The sequence below is a fragment of the Solanum dulcamara genome, chromosome 7 (assembly GCF_947179165.1).
Source record: "Solanum dulcamara chromosome 7, daSolDulc1.2, whole genome shotgun sequence".
NCBI lineage: Eukaryota > Viridiplantae > Streptophyta > Magnoliopsida > Solanales > Solanaceae > Solanum > Solanum dulcamara.
In genome coordinates, this window is record NC_077243.1 from 78,695,415 (window position 1) to 78,712,723 (window position 17,309).

At 36.5% G+C, this 17,309-nt stretch overlaps 1 protein-coding gene and 1 pseudogene across 1 annotated transcript; both read left to right on the forward strand.

The window, feature by feature from the left end:
• Positions 1-344: 344 nt before the first annotated feature.
• LOC129896142 (low affinity inorganic phosphate transporter 1-like) lies at positions 345-10,203 on the forward strand (annotated as a pseudogene).
• Positions 10,204-12,834: 2,631 nt separating this feature from the next.
• LOC129895347 (low affinity inorganic phosphate transporter 1-like) lies at positions 12,835-15,360 on the forward strand. The gene is made up of 2 exons (XM_055971061.1): positions 12,835-12,922; positions 13,707-15,360. The coding sequence occupies exon 2, from the start codon at positions 13,730-13,732 to the stop codon at positions 15,287-15,289; it is 1,560 nt and encodes a 519-aa protein (XP_055827036.1). The 5' UTR covers positions 12,835-12,922; positions 13,707-13,729; the 3' UTR covers positions 15,290-15,360.
• The last annotated feature ends 1,949 nt before the right edge of the window (positions 15,361-17,309 follow it).

The following is a 17,309-nucleotide window of genomic DNA, read 5'->3' on the forward strand; positions in this document are numbered from 1 at the left end:
TACAAATATAATATCTAGCTATAAGAAGACTATATGTTAAAATAAAGATAATGGTGTGCATTTAGAAGATTAACAACTTGCCAGCTTATTGCAGACAACTTCAAAGACTTAACTATATATTTATGCTTATACTTAATTAAATGCTAGTAAAAAAATGCAAAGTTAGTTATGCTTCTATAAGCTTGACATGATATAAAGGTATATGCCCATAATATTCTTGAGATTATTCTTTTTGTATATGAAATGGTATTAGCGTAACAAACCTTATAAGTAGTTGCAATTTTCCCAAATGTTAACACATCAATTCTCACCAAAATCAAGAAAGCGCACAATTTTTAGGCATTATGGCTGTGGAGGATAATAATTTACAAGTGCTTAATGCACTTGATTTGGCCAAAACTCAACTTTACCATTTTACAGCAATCGTTATTGCTGGAATGGGATTTTTCACTGATGCCTATGATCTCTTTAGCATTTCCCTTGTCACTAAATTACTCGGACGTTTATACTACACAACCAGATCTTTTGAAACCCGGAACACTCCCTCCGACTGTCTTGGCGTCCGTCACGGGTGTTGCCCTTGTCGGCACCCTTGCCGGCCAGCTTTTCTTCGTTTGGCTTGGAGACAAAATGGGTCGAGAAAAGGTCTATGGTATGACATTTGTTTTTAATTAAACAGACCTTACCCAAGGATCTTGCCCCTCGTGGTGGTCAGGGGTTGAGCCGAACACCCACAAGCCTTAACATAATATAATAAAATAAAGTACATGGAGGGGGACATAAACCTTACCTCCGAAACGATGGTGGTTCATAAGTCGAGTAGCCTACTAAGGCCATTCGGCTTATCCCATTTACAGAAAAAAGGAGAAAACTTAGACTATGCACCTAAGAGAGGACTCCTCTCTATACAATAATTCTAAGAAAGCGTAAATAAGGGAGACTCTCCCCTTACATAAATATAATGAGAAGTCTATGCAAATATAGAAAAAGGCAAGCTAAGATTACATATAGAAAAAGGAACACGTACAAGATAAATATTGCAACTTTAAGGAGGCTCCATAACAAAGTCCAAAGCACAATGAGTCTTGTTTGATCCTTTTCATATTTGTTCTTCTAATGCTTGCCATCCCTAGTTTGTCCAACTCGAAGTAGCTTTGGTTGTGTATGATCAAGCATATGGTAGTACTTAGACAAGCTTACCATCCCTCCTTTGTCCACTTGAAGTAACCTTTGGATGGAAGAACTCCAGGAGTTGGATCAAGTGTTGCAGCTCTGCAATGTACCTGCACAAAAAAAGACAAAGGAAAGGAACCTACACTAATCCTTACCTCACATAGAATCTAGGAAATGTATAAATAAGGGAGACTCTCCCCTTACAATTGAGAGAAAAAAACCTCTAAACTAAGATCTATTCAAAGAAGCTATGACTAACTATATAAGAAATAGCCAAATTGAATAGGAACAAACAGTAAGAAAAAGGAAAATGATTCATCTATATCTAAATTTAGACATGTCCCTCAAGGTGGTTGTTTGATCCTTTTCATTTTCTTTCTCCTGAAGCTTTCCATTCCAGCTTTGTCCATTTTGAAATGCCCCTTGGTCTCTATTGGAAGTTGGTGATAGTTTTAGTAGTGTTGTGTATGATCAACAATGTGGCTTTTCTTTGAAAGTGTGTCTGCAGGAAAATTAGCTTCCCTAAAGACATGTCTGCAGTGAAAGACTTCCAGCAGCTTAACCAATTCCTACAACTCAATGATGTAGTTATGAATGCTCCATGGAGGCTTGATCTCATGTTTGAGCCACTTGATTAGCAACTCAGAGTCAACTTCAAGGAGTACTCTGCTGTAACCATGCTGTAGGCACCAAAGAATACCAATAGCTGCTGTTTGCACTTCAGCTTAGTTATTAGAACCAAAGCCTAAAGGAGTGGCAAATGCATAAATCAACACACCCTTATGGTCCCTAAGAATTTCTCCTGCCCCTATCTTCCCTGGATTATCAAGTGCACTACCATCTGTGTTGTGCTTGACCAAGGTGGGAGGGGGTTTGGTACAACATACTTTGATTACTCTCATCTCATGTTTGCTATTTTCAATCATGGTAACCAGTTCTTTCCAATTACCAGGCCAATCAATATATGGATACACAGTAGAGATCAACATATATAAATCTTTGATAGTGGAAAAGATTACTCTGGTAGTATTGGATTTCTGCCCCCCATATTTGCTAGCACATTTATTCTTCTACATATTCCCATATATAAAGATGAGGGTTACTTGAAGGATAAGTTGATGAGCAGAGTTGTTAGGCTTAAGTGTCCATCATTTCATCAAAATGTTCCTCAGAGGACTGTCAACATGCAGGATGCCCAACCAATTGGAGAAATATTTCCAGATGTACTTAACAAATCTTCCTAATATAAAAATGTGATCTACATTATCTAAGCCAGGTTTGAAATAGCAAGAAAAGGCTGCTGGTTCTATCCCAAAGGTAGAGATTTTGTCATTTGTAGGAAGTTTGTGCCTGATAGTTCTCCATAGCAAAAAGAATACCTTAAAGGGTATGTTGTCATGCCAAATAAGAGAATCAGTCATAGTTTGGTTCTTTTTTTTCCTTACCTGCTCCCAGGCTGATTTGTAAGTAAAGTTTCCATAAGTAGTCAGTTTCCAGAAGGACTGATCAGGGACACTTTGTTGGTAGTTGATCTCAGTGTTCAGGATTCTGTACACCAAGTGTTGAGGTGCATGATGTCTCACCTTCTCTTCATTCCATGCTCCATGAACTAGAAACTTAGAGACTGTGATGTTATTCAGCCTAGGTATATGTGCACAAGGGTTAGCTAAGGGTCCAACCCCTAACCAATCATCCCACCAAAAACTGCAGTCACCAGAGTTGATAAACCACTAAATGTGAGGTTCTATCTCAGTTTTATTCAGCATCATATGTTTCCAAATGAGAGATTGTCCAGTGTGCTATTTTTTAATAACTGGATGGGCCCTTTGACAATATTTGGCTTTGAGAAATTCACCCCATAAGTTCCTTTTAGTCCTGAAAATCCACCATTGTTTGTATTGAAGAGCAAGACAAACATCTTCCAAGTTCTTGACACCAATACCACCCTCTTCATAGGGATAACTAAGTGTTTTCCAAGAGGCCCAATGGTACTTCTTTTTCTCCTTCTACCATCCCCAGAAAAAATCAACAATTAGGCATTTGATCTGTTCAAGAGTAGTGTTGGTAGGGGTAATTGCAGATAATAAATTAATTGGGAGGGATTGTAGGACTGACTTGACCAAAGTAGCTCTTCCTCTATAGCTTAGCATCCTTATCTGCCAATCTCTGATCTTAGTAATGACTTTTGCAACCATACTTGTGAAATATATAATCCTTTGACCTCCAATATATAATGGGCATTCCAAGTATGTAATGGGTCCATTAGTAGACCTGTAATCAGTAATAGACTTGAACCTGTCAATGATTGCAGTAGGAGTGTTGACAGAGATAAGAAATTGGCTCTTATCCTTATTAATGAGTTGTCCAGAAGTATCTTCATAGATTTTCAAAATCTTCATAATGAGCTTAAGAGAGAACTTGGAAGTAGAAGTAAAGATAATTATGTCATCTACAAAGCTCAAGTGATTGATCTGAGGCCCCTTCTTTTCCATTTGAAAGCCAGTATACAGGTAATGATGATGGAAATTATTAAGCATTTTAGACAGCACTTCAGCACCCAAAATAAAGAGAGCCGGAGAGAGGGGATCTCCCTGCTTGAGCCCTCTTGTGGAATGAAAGAAACCATGTCTAGTACCATTTATGATTACTGAGTACCAGTTGTTTGACATGGTTCTCCATACCATATTAATAAATATTTCACTAAAACCCATTTTTCTCATACCTAGACAGATGAAGGACCATGAGACCCTATCATACGCTTTGGCCATATCAAGCTTGATAACCACATTATCATTAAGATTGGGTTTTTTATGTTGTGAATAATTTTCTGAGAAAGCATTATGTTTCCAGAGATGCTTTTTTTTTTACAAACCCAGACTGATTTTCAGAAATGAGATGAGGAAGAATAGGGGCAAGTCTTAGGCACAAGAGCTTGGAAATGACTTTGCTTGTGAAGTTACCAAGGGATATAGGTCTAAACTCAGTGAGTTTATTAGGATGATCCACTTTTGGGAGTAAGACCAAACATGCTTGCGTAATGTATTTGGGAAGGCTATGGCTATAAAGAAAGATTGGATGAGGTTTAGCAGATGTCCTAGCAAGAGTGAAATTTTTTTCCACATTCCATCAAGGTCAACAACTGAAGTAGTATTCATAGAAAACACAGCCATCTTCAGTTCCTCTTTTGTTGGTAAAGCACTCAACAGATGGTTTTGTTGCTCAATAATACTCTTAGGAATGCAACTGATAACCTTTTCATTGATAATTTTGTTGTCTTTAGTGAAAATCTTTTCAAAATGAGCACATGCAGCCTTGGCTATATCTTCATCCCCTTGAATAATATTCTCCTGCTCATCAGTGATTCTATGAATATATAGCCCCCTTCTTCTTCCCCTTATAATAGCATGAAAGTACTTGGAGTTAACATCCCCATCCTTAAACCACTGTAATTATGTTTTTTTAAGGATGGAATGATCAACCTTCAGGTACCTAATATAATGAGCATTGATGAGAATGAGATTGGTTCTATTTTCTTTAGAGTTTTCATTGATGATGGCATCCTCAGCATTTTTAACTTTCTCTTCAAAGTCTTTTATGGTGGCAAAAATATCCCCATACTACTGTCTAGACCAATTGCTAAGAGTGTTTGAGACTATTTTCAGTTTCTGATGAAAGATTCTCATAGGGCTCCCTTCAATAGGGCTTTCCTAACATGTCTTCACAGTGTCTAAGAAAGTATCATTGTCCACCCAGCATTGCAGGAACTTGAAATACTTGATGGCTTTGTCTTGTCTGTTAATACACTCTAAGAGAAGAGGACAATGGTCAGAGCCTGTGGAAGCTAGATGAGTAATAGTGGTCATAGGCGTACCATCCAACCACTTATCATTCACCATGGCCCTATCTAATCTCTTCCAAATCCTTGCCTCATTATCTCTATTGTTACACTAAGTGAATTAATGACCAGAAAAACCCAAATCAGTGAGACCACTGGCCTCAATAATACTTATGAACTCAAAACTTTTATTCATATTATAAGGTTGGCCCCCTAACTTTTCCTCAGTATCAGTAATCACATTGAAGTCCCTTATTATACACCAAGGATTATCAATATTAGAGAACTGAAGCATCTTCTCCCATAAATTTCTTCTCATGTAATCTTTGCATTTAGCATACACAAAGGTGGTAATATAGGTATTAGGAATGGTAGAACGTTTGATCTCACAAGTAAGGTGCTGCTCATCTTGATCAAGAATACTGCAGATTACATCTTGGTTCCAAAAAAGCCATATCTTACTATTGGGATTATAAGTAGCATGGTCCCTTCTGAGTTGGATTTTGTTAAAATTGATCTGGGATTTGTTGGAAAATGGTTCAAGGATTGCCAACATAGAAAGATTGTGGTAGTCCTTGAGTTTTCAGAGTCTGTCCAAAGCACCCTGAGTATCAATACTCCTTGCATTCCAACAAAGTGTACTAATCATCAAAGATTTTGGGATTTAGACCTTTTGTTGATGCTGCTTTTGACAGCAATATTATCAGTATTGCTCGTGGTATTTTACTTATTCCTCCTCTTATTTTCTTACTGACCTCTAGGGGATAGTCCATTCTTTTCAGTAACTTGCTGGATTTCATGATGTACTTCAATAACCATAGTGGATCCAAAGGCTTTCACTAGATGAGCACTAGTCTCCTCTTCTTTCTTTTGTGTTTCATCACATTGGTCAGGATCTTCCTCATCCTCAGAATGAGTGACCCTGTACTCATCACTTAGATCCTCTGAGATATCTCTTTTGTTAAGCACATATCTCTCAGTAGATATATCTTGTACTTGCAAAGGGGTCACATAAATGCCTGCTTGCTCTGCCACAAGAACATAATTCACCCTTGGTTGTCCTAATTCTATTTCCTTGATAAGTTTCTTCTTCAGGGCATCCTTCTTCTTCTTCTTACTAAGAGACAAGATGGACTTGTTGTTGAGGATCTGAGGACTTTCATTTTTCCTTCTCTGATTACAACCAAGGCTATCAAGAGGCTCATGCCAGGCTCCCTTGTCCTTATCAACTGCAGAGCAACCCTTTTTTTGTTGAGTGCTCATGATGTATTTCCTATATGTTTGTTGTAGTAGTCATCACCTCAGTGGTTGCAGGGGCTCTAAGGTCTTTTCTAAGGTCAACCAAAGAACCTTCTCTTCCCCTGGAAACCCCTTCCTGTAAATTAGTAGGCTTCTCCTTTATTCCCCCATCCATACCTCCAGAAACTACATCTTTCACAGCAGTCATAATATTGATATTATTGGGGGAGCCATGGGGGTGTGGGAGCATTGAGTCAATATCTGTGGCTCTATGATTGAGAGCATTATATTCCTGATCATTATTAGCAGCTGTTGAGCTCTCCCTGCTGATTGTATCAGCCTTTTGTTGAACTTTTTTTGAGAGAATATCATTTTCCTTCTTCTGTTTTTACCAGTAGCTTGTGTCACCTGGATAAAAGGGATATGGGGGAAGGGATTCCTGTTTACATGGGGATAGGGGGTTGACCTTGGACTCCAGAGCCAACATTACATTCTTGGGATTCAGTTCTTTCAGAGTTAAGGTTCATACCTGCTTGTTGATGTTGATGCATTCCCTGTTGTTGATTGTTTTGTACTGCAATTTGGTAATTATTTTTCTTTCCTTTTCTTCTTTGGACTTTCCACTCTCATTGGTCTTGGTTATTCTTCTCCTTTTCCTCATTATGTGGCACTTTTGGTTGAACATCATTACCTGCATTTTTCTGAATCTGCACATCCTTATTTCTTTCATTATTAGCTTTGTTTTTGGTCTTCTCTACTTCCTCCTGTTCCTTTCTCCTTTTGTTTTCCTCATCCCTTCTCTTTACAGTACAAATTCTATTGGTGTGTCCCTGATGTTTGCAGTAGTCACAGTACTCAGGAACCCCTTCATACTGAATTGGTTGCCATCTTTCTTGTGCATTCTCATCATCATCAAACCCTATCCACACATGATATAGTCTTTGCTTTGTGAGATCAATTTGGACCTTTATTTTAGCAACACTTTCTTTTGTTTTTTTGTAAGTTGCTAAGTCTAGAAATAAGACCTTGCCAATAGGAGATAATAAAGGGGACACAACTTCAAGACAGTAGCAGTGCCATGGTAACTCAGGTAAGATTGTCCATATAGGAACCAAATGAGTTTCTTCCTCAGGTTTGAAAGTTGGAGTCCATATTTGCAGTCTCATTAGTTGACCCTGTATGTACATTTTCCCTTTGGATCAAACATTAGAATGATCATACTCATTGTCCAAGTCTATATACAGATGCCTGGAATTAAAATAAGTGAGTTTCACTGCACCTCTAAGCTCAGTTTGTAAGATGAATTCTCTTTTGATAATTTCCATTTTGGACATGGTGTTTGTGAATTTGCCAATGAGGGTATACTTACTCCTTATGGCCAGCTTCACCATGAAGTCCTCCTTTCTGAAGACAATAGCTGGAAATCCCTACTTTGTAGTTATTTTGGAAGGGCTAATATCAATGGTGACAGTTTTCATAACCTCTTGAGCTCTCAACTTAGTAACTATAGTATGAGGAATTATAGGATTGGGAGAGGTAGACATATTAGTATTAGAAAACTTGGTTTGATTGACAGTAAGATTATTCCTATTGCCCTGAAGTCTAGTAGGATCATTTCTTGCAGTATTGAATTTAAATGGCTCAAAGTTATTAGAAACTTTTAGAGGTTGATTACTAGGGATGTAAGTTATTTGCTTGGACTGCTGATGGTCTTTATGGGGCTGTTACTGAGCACTAGTATGATCTTCTTGAATTTGGCTCTTACCCTTCTCCTTAATTTTCTCAGCTGAATCAGTTTGAACACTAGCATGCTGATCATTTATTCTAATCTTAGCAGTAGACACCTCATCACAAGTATTACTAGAATCCAGATCAATAATCTGCATCACAGTATTTATATGCATAGTATCTTGCTCAATTGCATTCGATTGCAATTGAGCTTCATTACTAGAACAACTAAATTGATCCTTCACATTATGATTAATAGAGTTAGGATACTTACCTTGGGATCCTTGGACTGAATTGCTAATGTTTTGTGGGCTATGATCAGTTCTTCTAGTCCTGTGCTTATGGTGATCATTGTCAATATGATCATCAATATTCATTTGAGGCTTTTGTCATTGAATTACATTTCTTTGTTGCTGAAACTGGTCCTGAGTCAATGTAGGAGTCACTGCATGAACACCACGACCACTGTGTTCTTCACCTTGACAGTTGCCTTGACGAGATTTTATATTTGAACTGATTGGAGAAGATTCAAGGCATCTTTTGAAACTTGGAGGCTGCACACCGCCACCTTGACGAGATTTCATATTTGAACTAATTAGAGAAGATTCAAGGCACCCTCTGAAGCTTGAAAGCTGCGCATCACTATTGTGATCATTTTGGCATTAGTTTTGCTCCAAATGGCTCATCGGAGCTCCAGCTCCGCCACCTCGAACCTCGCCGCCGGTGACTCCACCGTCAGAATTGCTTGAAATTTGACTGAGAGGTGCGCTTTGAGATGGTGAAAAAACCTCATAGGTTGTTGGACATCGAATTCCGTCAGAAGTCCCTCGAATTTGAGTGCAGCGTTCAGGCGATCCACCGGCGATTCTCTTAAAAATCGCCTGGTGAGAACTCTCGATTGGAGCGGTATTTTGGTCTGTTTTTTGACTATAGGAAGTGATTGAGAAATGAGGAAGTGATTATGGTATGACATTGGTTCTCACGGTTGCGTATTCCATTACTTAAGGACTCTCCTTCAATAATACCCCTAGGGTGTTATGACCACACTATGTTTCTTTAGATTTTGGCTTGGACTTGGCATCGATGGCGGTTACCTTTTATCCGCCACGATCATGTCCGAATATGCTAATAAGAAGACACGTGGCACCTTCATAGCCACAATTTTCTCCATGCAAGGGTTCATAATTTTTTTCAGTGGGATAATTACACTTATTAAATCAGCTGGATTTGATCACGCCTATAAAGCTCCGACTTTCGCAAAAAATATAGCTCTGTTCACTGTGCCACAAGCTGATTACATTTGACGTATAATTCTCATGTTCAGGTCGTTTCCAGCTGGCCTCACTTACTACTGGCGCATGGAGATGCTCGAAATAGCTCGTTACATGACTCTCATGGAGAAAGATGCCAAAAAGATGTGCAGGACATGGGCAAGGTTTTACAAGTTGAAATTGACCCCGAGGACGCAAAAATCGAACAATTGTCAAGGGACGAAACTAATAAATTCAGTCTATTTTTATGGGAATTCGTTCGACGCCATGGATTGCACCTATTCAGAATGTGTTCGACGTGGTTTTTGTTGGATATTGCTTTCTATAGCCAGAATCTGTTCCAGAAAGACGTGTTCTCCGCTATCGGATGGATCCCTAAATCCCTAATAATGAATGCTGTTCAGGAAGTTTACAAAATATCTAAATCGCAAACCTTAATTGCGCTCTGTAGTACGGTGCCAGGCTATTGGTTCACCGTGGCGTTTATTGACATCATCAGAAGGTTTGCGATCCAATTGATAGGATTCTTTTTCATGACCGTGTTTATGTTTGCGATTGCCATTCCCTACCATAATTGGACATTGGAGAACAACCGTATTGGATTCATCGTAATGTACTCCCTTAATTTTTCTTTGTAAATTTTTGGCCTAATGCAACTACATTTGTGGTCCCCACTGAGATTTTCTCAGCTAGGTTTTGGTCAACATATCATGGGATTTATGCGGTAGCAGGTAAGGCTGGAGCTATAGTGGGAGCGTATGGATTCCTGTACGCTGCCCAAAGTAAAGGTCCAACGAAAATCGATGCAGGATACCCCCGAGTATCAGAATAAAGAACTCACTTATTGTTCTAGGGTGCATTAATGCTCTAGGAATGATTTGTACATTTTGTGTGCCAGAGTCAAAAGGAAAATCTCTAGAGGAAGCATCACAGGAAACTATGGTTGGAGAAACATGACCTCATTAATTAATTGGTTTTGTAGAATTAAGTTGTAATTTCGTGTGATGCAAGTCTTGTAATTTTTTTCCCTATCTTTTCTTTGTATCAGTTTGCATTATTTCAAATTAAATTTGTTTTAAAATATTAAATTGAAATTCTTTTGGCAAATATTATGTTATTTATGTTTCATAGTGACATTATTCCCCCTTATCCGTAGGCGTATTAACGCACTATGATTTCTTGTACTCTGATTTATGTTATCTATGTTATGTATGTTATGTTATCTTATGTTATTTATGGTATTTATGTTATTATCTAACAATATCTACTGTTTTTTGGTGCTTTGATTATACTATTGTTTGGAACGCTTTCGTTATCTACTTTCCTACTTTTAATATTCTTGTCTGACTTTTTTTTTCTTTCTATGCTTATATTGAGCCGAGGGTCTTTCGAAAACAGCCGTCCTACATTGGTAGGAGTCAGGTCTGCGTACACTTTACCCTCCCCAGACCCCACGATGTGGGATTTCACTGGGTTGTTGTTGTTGTTTTGGCAAATATTTAAATTCCATTCATTCATCGTCGAGATTTTTAAAAATTGAAAAATGCAGAAAATAATGAGAAGTAGTACGATTGAGTGTGATAATAAATCAAACTAGGTTGAGATTTCCCACGAAGGAATGTGGTGTATGAGAGAGTTGTTCGAATCAAAATAATCGGGTGACATGCGGAAGCTAGCAAACCAAACCTTGATAGACCATCAGTAAGAAGACAAACAAGAAATATAATAATAGAAACACGAACATTTAACGTTGTTCGATCAACCAACATACATTCACAAGAGGAGATGAGCAATTCATTATATAAAAAAGAGTATAGTACAGAATATTGAGAAAAATAACCTCACCAAATACGTTCAGAATAAAAAGAGGTTCACACAAGTATTAACGTAATACTTGTGTCTCACAATTTCTTCTCCTACATAAAATTCTCAAACTCCTAGGACTATATTGTAAATGCTACCAGAAGTCTCGAATTCGATCCCTCGTAATGAAATTGTCTTTGATATTCGGAACACTTTATTCCCAAATAATTGACTTCTTAACAATACTTAAATTAATCACTTTAAATTCAAAATTAAAGATAACATAAAAAAGTAGTTTGATTAGTATATGCAATGGGTATCTCTGTTTTAGGGAAGGAATGAATAAGGTTTTTTCACCCTTAATGAGACACCACTAGTTTAAGTTTTAAGAATGAAGTAATTAGAGGCCACAGGTTTAAGTTTTAAGAATGAAGTTTTTTTTTTTTTAACAAGAAGCACTTTCACCTTTAATAGGTTCATACACGATGTGAATTTAAATTCATCCGGTCAAAAAGTTCCACAGAGAAGGTGTTGATTGCATGCTCTTTGATTGCATATATCCGTCTGCTTGATCTTTGGTCGTTTGACTGGTCCCTTATAAGCTTCTTTCTTTTTTAGCATATGTTGTTTCAGTCTTAGATTGAGTTCATTACTTATCTTTCGATAGATATATTCTTATACATTTTTCTAAAAAGAACATTCATTTTAAATGCACTCTATAAGTTACCCTCAAAATTTTAGAAGAAAATATTTTTGATGTATATAGAAGACTTGCCTCTCTCTCAACTTTTATTGTAAAACATTTTGATAACAAATATATTTTTCTTAATCTTTTGATTGATAATTTAGGCTGGGTCGGTTTCTAGTAAGGGTCCAGCCCAACCCACATAGTTTAGGCGGGGTCGGTTTGGGTTGGCTCGCCTCAGGTTTTTAGCCCATGCCTTCTTGGCCCAGCTCATCATTGGTATCTTTGCAAGGGTCTGCTATTTAATATTTATCTTGAGGTTTTTCTTTTCAAACTCTTCCTCTTCTTTCACCTCCTTCTCTTTCGGATTTGCCACGAGCTTTGATCATTGCTGGTAGTGCAACGTTCAATATCGATGCTTTTTTTTTCCTCCGCGAGTCTCGTATCTAATTAAATAACTTTGTTTGAGAAATTTTTACTTTGTGCCTTATACAATTGGATGGTCCTTCTTCTTCCTTCCCATTGACCAATTTCTGAGCTTAGTCAAACTCTTAAGGAAATGATATAATTTTCATACACTTATCACTATGAGTAAATTTAACATGTAATAGCAAGTTAGTTATCAAGTGATTTATTTATAATTACTTAATAAATACTTCCTACGTTTCATATTAGCTGTCTATTAACTATAAATAGTTGTCCTAAATTAGTTGTCAATTTACAAAATTAAGATAGAATTAATTAAAATTATCTTATTTTATTCTTACAATTTTTTTTTAAAGTGTAAACAAATTTGTTAAGTCTCAAAAAGTTTTTTAGGAGGTAGATTAGTAAAACTGTGTGTTTTATTTATTATTTGTTAAGAGATGTGAAAGCGTGAAAGTGAAAAGATGGGGCGGAGGCAGTAATTTGATTATTTTCTCTGTCTCCCTATCTCATATTTACTCACTTTTTCCTCTTTTTTCACACTAAAACATGTAATGGTAAGTTATTTTATCAAGAGATTTACTTACACTTAGTAAATAATTTGGTTATGTACTCTCACTATCTTTCTCTCCACATCTTATTTACTCATCTTTTCCTCTTTTTCCCCACTTGAGATTTTAACTCTATCTCTAATAGCTTTATATATTTGTTCAATCTATCTAAGTACATTCAACACCAACTTAGAGGAGAAAGCCCTTTAAGGTAAGTGTATAGCTTCCTCTTTTTTCTTGTTTTCATTTCTCTTCTTTCTTGTGTTTTTTGTTTGTTAGTCATCCATGGTTGTCGTTGTATAATCTGAAGGTCACAAGTTTTGAAGCCGTGAAACATCTGATAGATATGCAAGGTAAGCTTGGGTGCATAAGACCAAATATGGTTTGAGCCTTTTTTGAATCTCGCTCATAGCGAAAGCTAGAGTGATGGAGGAACAATTTTCACCAAGAAAATTTAATATTTATTATATATATGAAAAGAAATTGACCTTATATACAATGCGATTTTTTCGGTGATGAACTCTCTTTCACCCCTAGCTTGTCTTTCTAGATCTTGCGGTTAGCCAATTCGTGTGGTTCTTTTTTGTGTGTGTGGAAACAATAAGTCTAACCTTAGTTTCACAACTTTTTGGTGTATGTAAACTTGTGATCATAACTCACCATAACATTTCTGTGAGACTGTAAGAATGATTCACTCAGGATAAAATCAAAAGTAAAAAATCAAATATTTTTCAAATAAATATAAAGGTATTATTCTTTATGTAACAAACTAAAAAAAAGGGTTTGAGTATAAGTTAAAGTTATATCTCTATTTTGCTTAGTCAAAATTAGTTACAAATATGAGTTGACCTACCTTTGTCTTTGACTAAGCTTTCAATATCCATAATCCATCCCAAATTCTACACAAATGACACTCAAAATTACACAGATTAAATTCTATTAATTACTACATTCAAATTATCTTATAAAATTTGCACATTTTTTTTGTTTTGCAGAATTTTGAGTTTTGACATTAATCATGGCTAGGGAGCAATTGGAAGTGCTAAATGCACTTGATGTGGCCAAAACACAATTTTATCACTTCACTGCTATTGTTGTTGCTGGCATGGGTTTTTTCACTGATGCATATGACCTTTTCTGCATTTCTTTGGTCACGAAATTGCTCGGGCGAATTTACTATCACCGCGATGGTTCACCAAAGCCCGGGACCCTACCTCCTAACGTCTCCGCTGCTGTTAATGGTGTCGCGTTTTGTGGAACCCTCGCGGGACAATTGTTCTTCGGATGGCTTGGTGATAAGTTAGGTAGGAAAAAAATTTATGGAATGACACTTATGATTATGGTCCTTTGTTCAGTTGCCTCTGGACTCTCATTTGGCCATACGCCTAAAAGCGTTATGGCTACGCTTTGTTTCTTCCGGTTTTGGCTTGGATTTGGTATTGGTGGCGATTACCCTTTATCCGCCACCATCATGTCTGAATACGCCAATAAAAGGACGCGTGGCGCGTTTATAGCTGCCGTGTTTGCAATGCAAGGTTTCGGTATCTTGGTTGGAGGAATGGTGGCGATTGTTGTATCCGCTTTGTTTAATGCAGGGTACCCTGCCCCATCATATCAACACAATGCTGTTGCTTCTACTGTCTCCGAGACTGATGTCGTGTGGCGTGTTATCTTAATGCTTGGCGCTCTCCCGGCTTTACTAACGTATTATTGGCGTATGAAGATGCCTGAGACAGCGCGTTACACGGCCTTAGTGGCCAAAAACGCGAAAAAAGCCGCTATTGACATGTCTAGAGTGCTACAAACCGAAATAGAGGCAGAGCAAGAAAAAGTTCCGAAAGAAATTGGGAGTGATTTCGGGTTGTTTACTTTACAATTCCTCCGTCGCCACGGGCTTCACTTGCTCGGAACGACGAGTACGTGGTTTTTATTGGATATTGCTTTTTATAGTCAAAATCTTTTTCAAAAAGACATTTTCAGTGCCATCGGGTGGATACCTCCACCCGAAACAATGAACGCGCTGGAAGAAGTTTATAGAATTGCAAGAGCGCAAACTCTTATCGCTCTTTGTAGTACCATCCCGGGGTACTGGTTTACTGTAGTATTCATCGATAAATTAGGTCGATTCGCGATCCAGTTGACGGGGTTTATCTTCATGACCATGTTCATGTTCGCGTTGGCCATTCCTTATGATCATTGGACACATAAGGAAAACAGGATTGGATTTGTGATCATGTATTCCCTGACTTTTTTCTTTGCTAATTTTGGTCCTAACGTGACCACATTTGTTGTCCCCGCGGAGATTTTTCCCGCGAGGCTACGGTCAACGTGTCACGGAATTTCGGCAGCGGCTGGCAAAGCAGGGGCAATGGTTGGTGCATTTGGATTTCTTTATGCTGCACAATCAAATGATCCAAACAAGACTGACTCTGGCTACCCTCCTGGTATTGGTGTGAGGAATTCATTGATTGTCTTAGGTTGTATTAATTTCATTGGAATGTTGTTTACATTGTTGGTGCCTGAATCTAAAGGGAAATCATTGGAGGAAATGTCAAAGGAAAATGAAACATCAACATGATGTTTGTAATTTGTATATTGGAGGAGGAATAAATCTATGAGAATATAAAAACTTTAGTCTTTGATTTATTATTACCTCTTGTTTCTCTCTGGTCCTTTTTTTCGATTATCATGTTATTTGTTGTTGCTATTATTCTCTTTCTTAGAATTTTAGCATGAGTTCTTCATTATTGCATTTCTTTCCATACTCGATTTTTATATGTTTTACTTGATCCGAGGGTATATCGAAAACGACCTTCTTATCTTTACAAAGTAGGGGTAAGACTGTGTATGTCTTCTCCAAACCTCACATGTGGAATTATACTAAATATGTTGTTGTATAATAACTAGGAGTGTCACATGGGCCGGTTGAGTTGAAATTGAAGATATTAAAATGGGTTGAAATAGAGATCGGGTTGGATCATGATCTGTAAAAATTTACTTTGGACTCAAATGAGCTAAAAATAGGGTTGGTGTCATGACCCACCCAATGTGATCCGCTTATCTCAATAATTTTAACATATGTTATTTACCTTTTATAATCACAATTTGAATTTCAACTCAAAAATTTTAAAAAATAAGTTACAAATGGATAGATAAATCCTAGAAAATATAAAATAGATAGTAATTCATATCTTTAATATGGGAACGTACATTACACCAATGTAAATAAAGAGTTTTAAAACATGTTGAAATTGAAGATTAAATTGGGCTCAATTAAAGATTCTTTAAAAATGGGTTAAGACTTGAATGAGTTGAGATTCACCTAATTTAAAATATCTTAAACCCAATCCATAAAATTCTGGAAGGGTTGGACGGAATACTTATATTTGGGCTCATTTTGACACTCCTAAATTAATAACTTTAATTAGCTTTAAGGCTTTGTGTTTTTCTTCTTCTTTTATAACCATATGGTGGTATTCATTTATGTCTTGACTAATTCAGATTCACATTATGTAAGACATATAAGAGGATGCTCTGATTACTATTTATGTTATTGGAACTCGCTAAAAATATTATCTTATCCATAATGTATTTTTTAAAAATATATTAAAATTTGAAAAATACACGGGACGATATTTTTGAAGATAGCGTAAATGGCTATTAAGGAAACGCACATTTGTGTGCAATTGTAAAGCTGTCGCCCCAAATAATTGACTTTGGTCAAAGTGCTCTCTTTGCTGGCACCCTATTGTCTAAATCCATTTAGCAATAATGGTCAACGTTTTGACTTTGTGTTCTTCATACTGGTCAATGTTTTTTTATTTTTTAAAAAATATGTTATATATTTTAGATGCATTTCACATTAAAACAAAAAAAAAAGTCAATTATAGTCAACTAAGGTAAAGATTAAAAAGGAATAAGAAAAGAGTGCAGTATTAAAACTAAGGTAATTTTATCGCTGAGCTATATAAAATGACCTAATCTTACCCTACATTAAAAGTTGTATCCATCCATGTCGCTATTACAATTTTGGCTCAAATTTGCGCTTAGATATTGATGTACCAATATCAAAAGGTGTAGATTTTTTCTTATGATTTACTAAAGGTTTAACTTTGACCTTGTGATTTGTGATTTGTGAAAGGCATAATTCTATCAGACGAAATAGATTATACATTACTTATACCATTAATTATCATATAATTATTTTTTTACATATCATTACTCTACCACAAATATCACTGACTCTCATCTTCTCAACTTCGTAAAATTATAACTTTTACAATAAAATAGTTTAGAATACAATTTGTTGGTTTAATTATTACCGTATATTAATATGAGATTATTATAAAATTTATGAATTTAGAATTCTGAATTCATCTCTAATTTTAAAATAGACGTTCATGCCACACATAAAAACAAGTGGCGATTTGACTCGCCAATTTTTTATGAAATTTATGTGAGTTGAACCTTTTTTTTCTTCAAGGGAACCAACGGGCAATGGGGAACGTTGTTGAAAATATTGATAATGAAAAACACAAGGAATCTAAAGAAAAGTATTCTAGAAAAAAATCGAAAAAGAAAGCATGAGGACAAATACT

Excerpts from the sequence above, each read along its gene's own strand:
- LOC129895347 (XM_055971061.1), top strand. The coding sequence starts at position 13,730 with ATGGCTAGGGAGCAATTGGAAGTGCTAAATGCACTTGATGTGGCCAAA.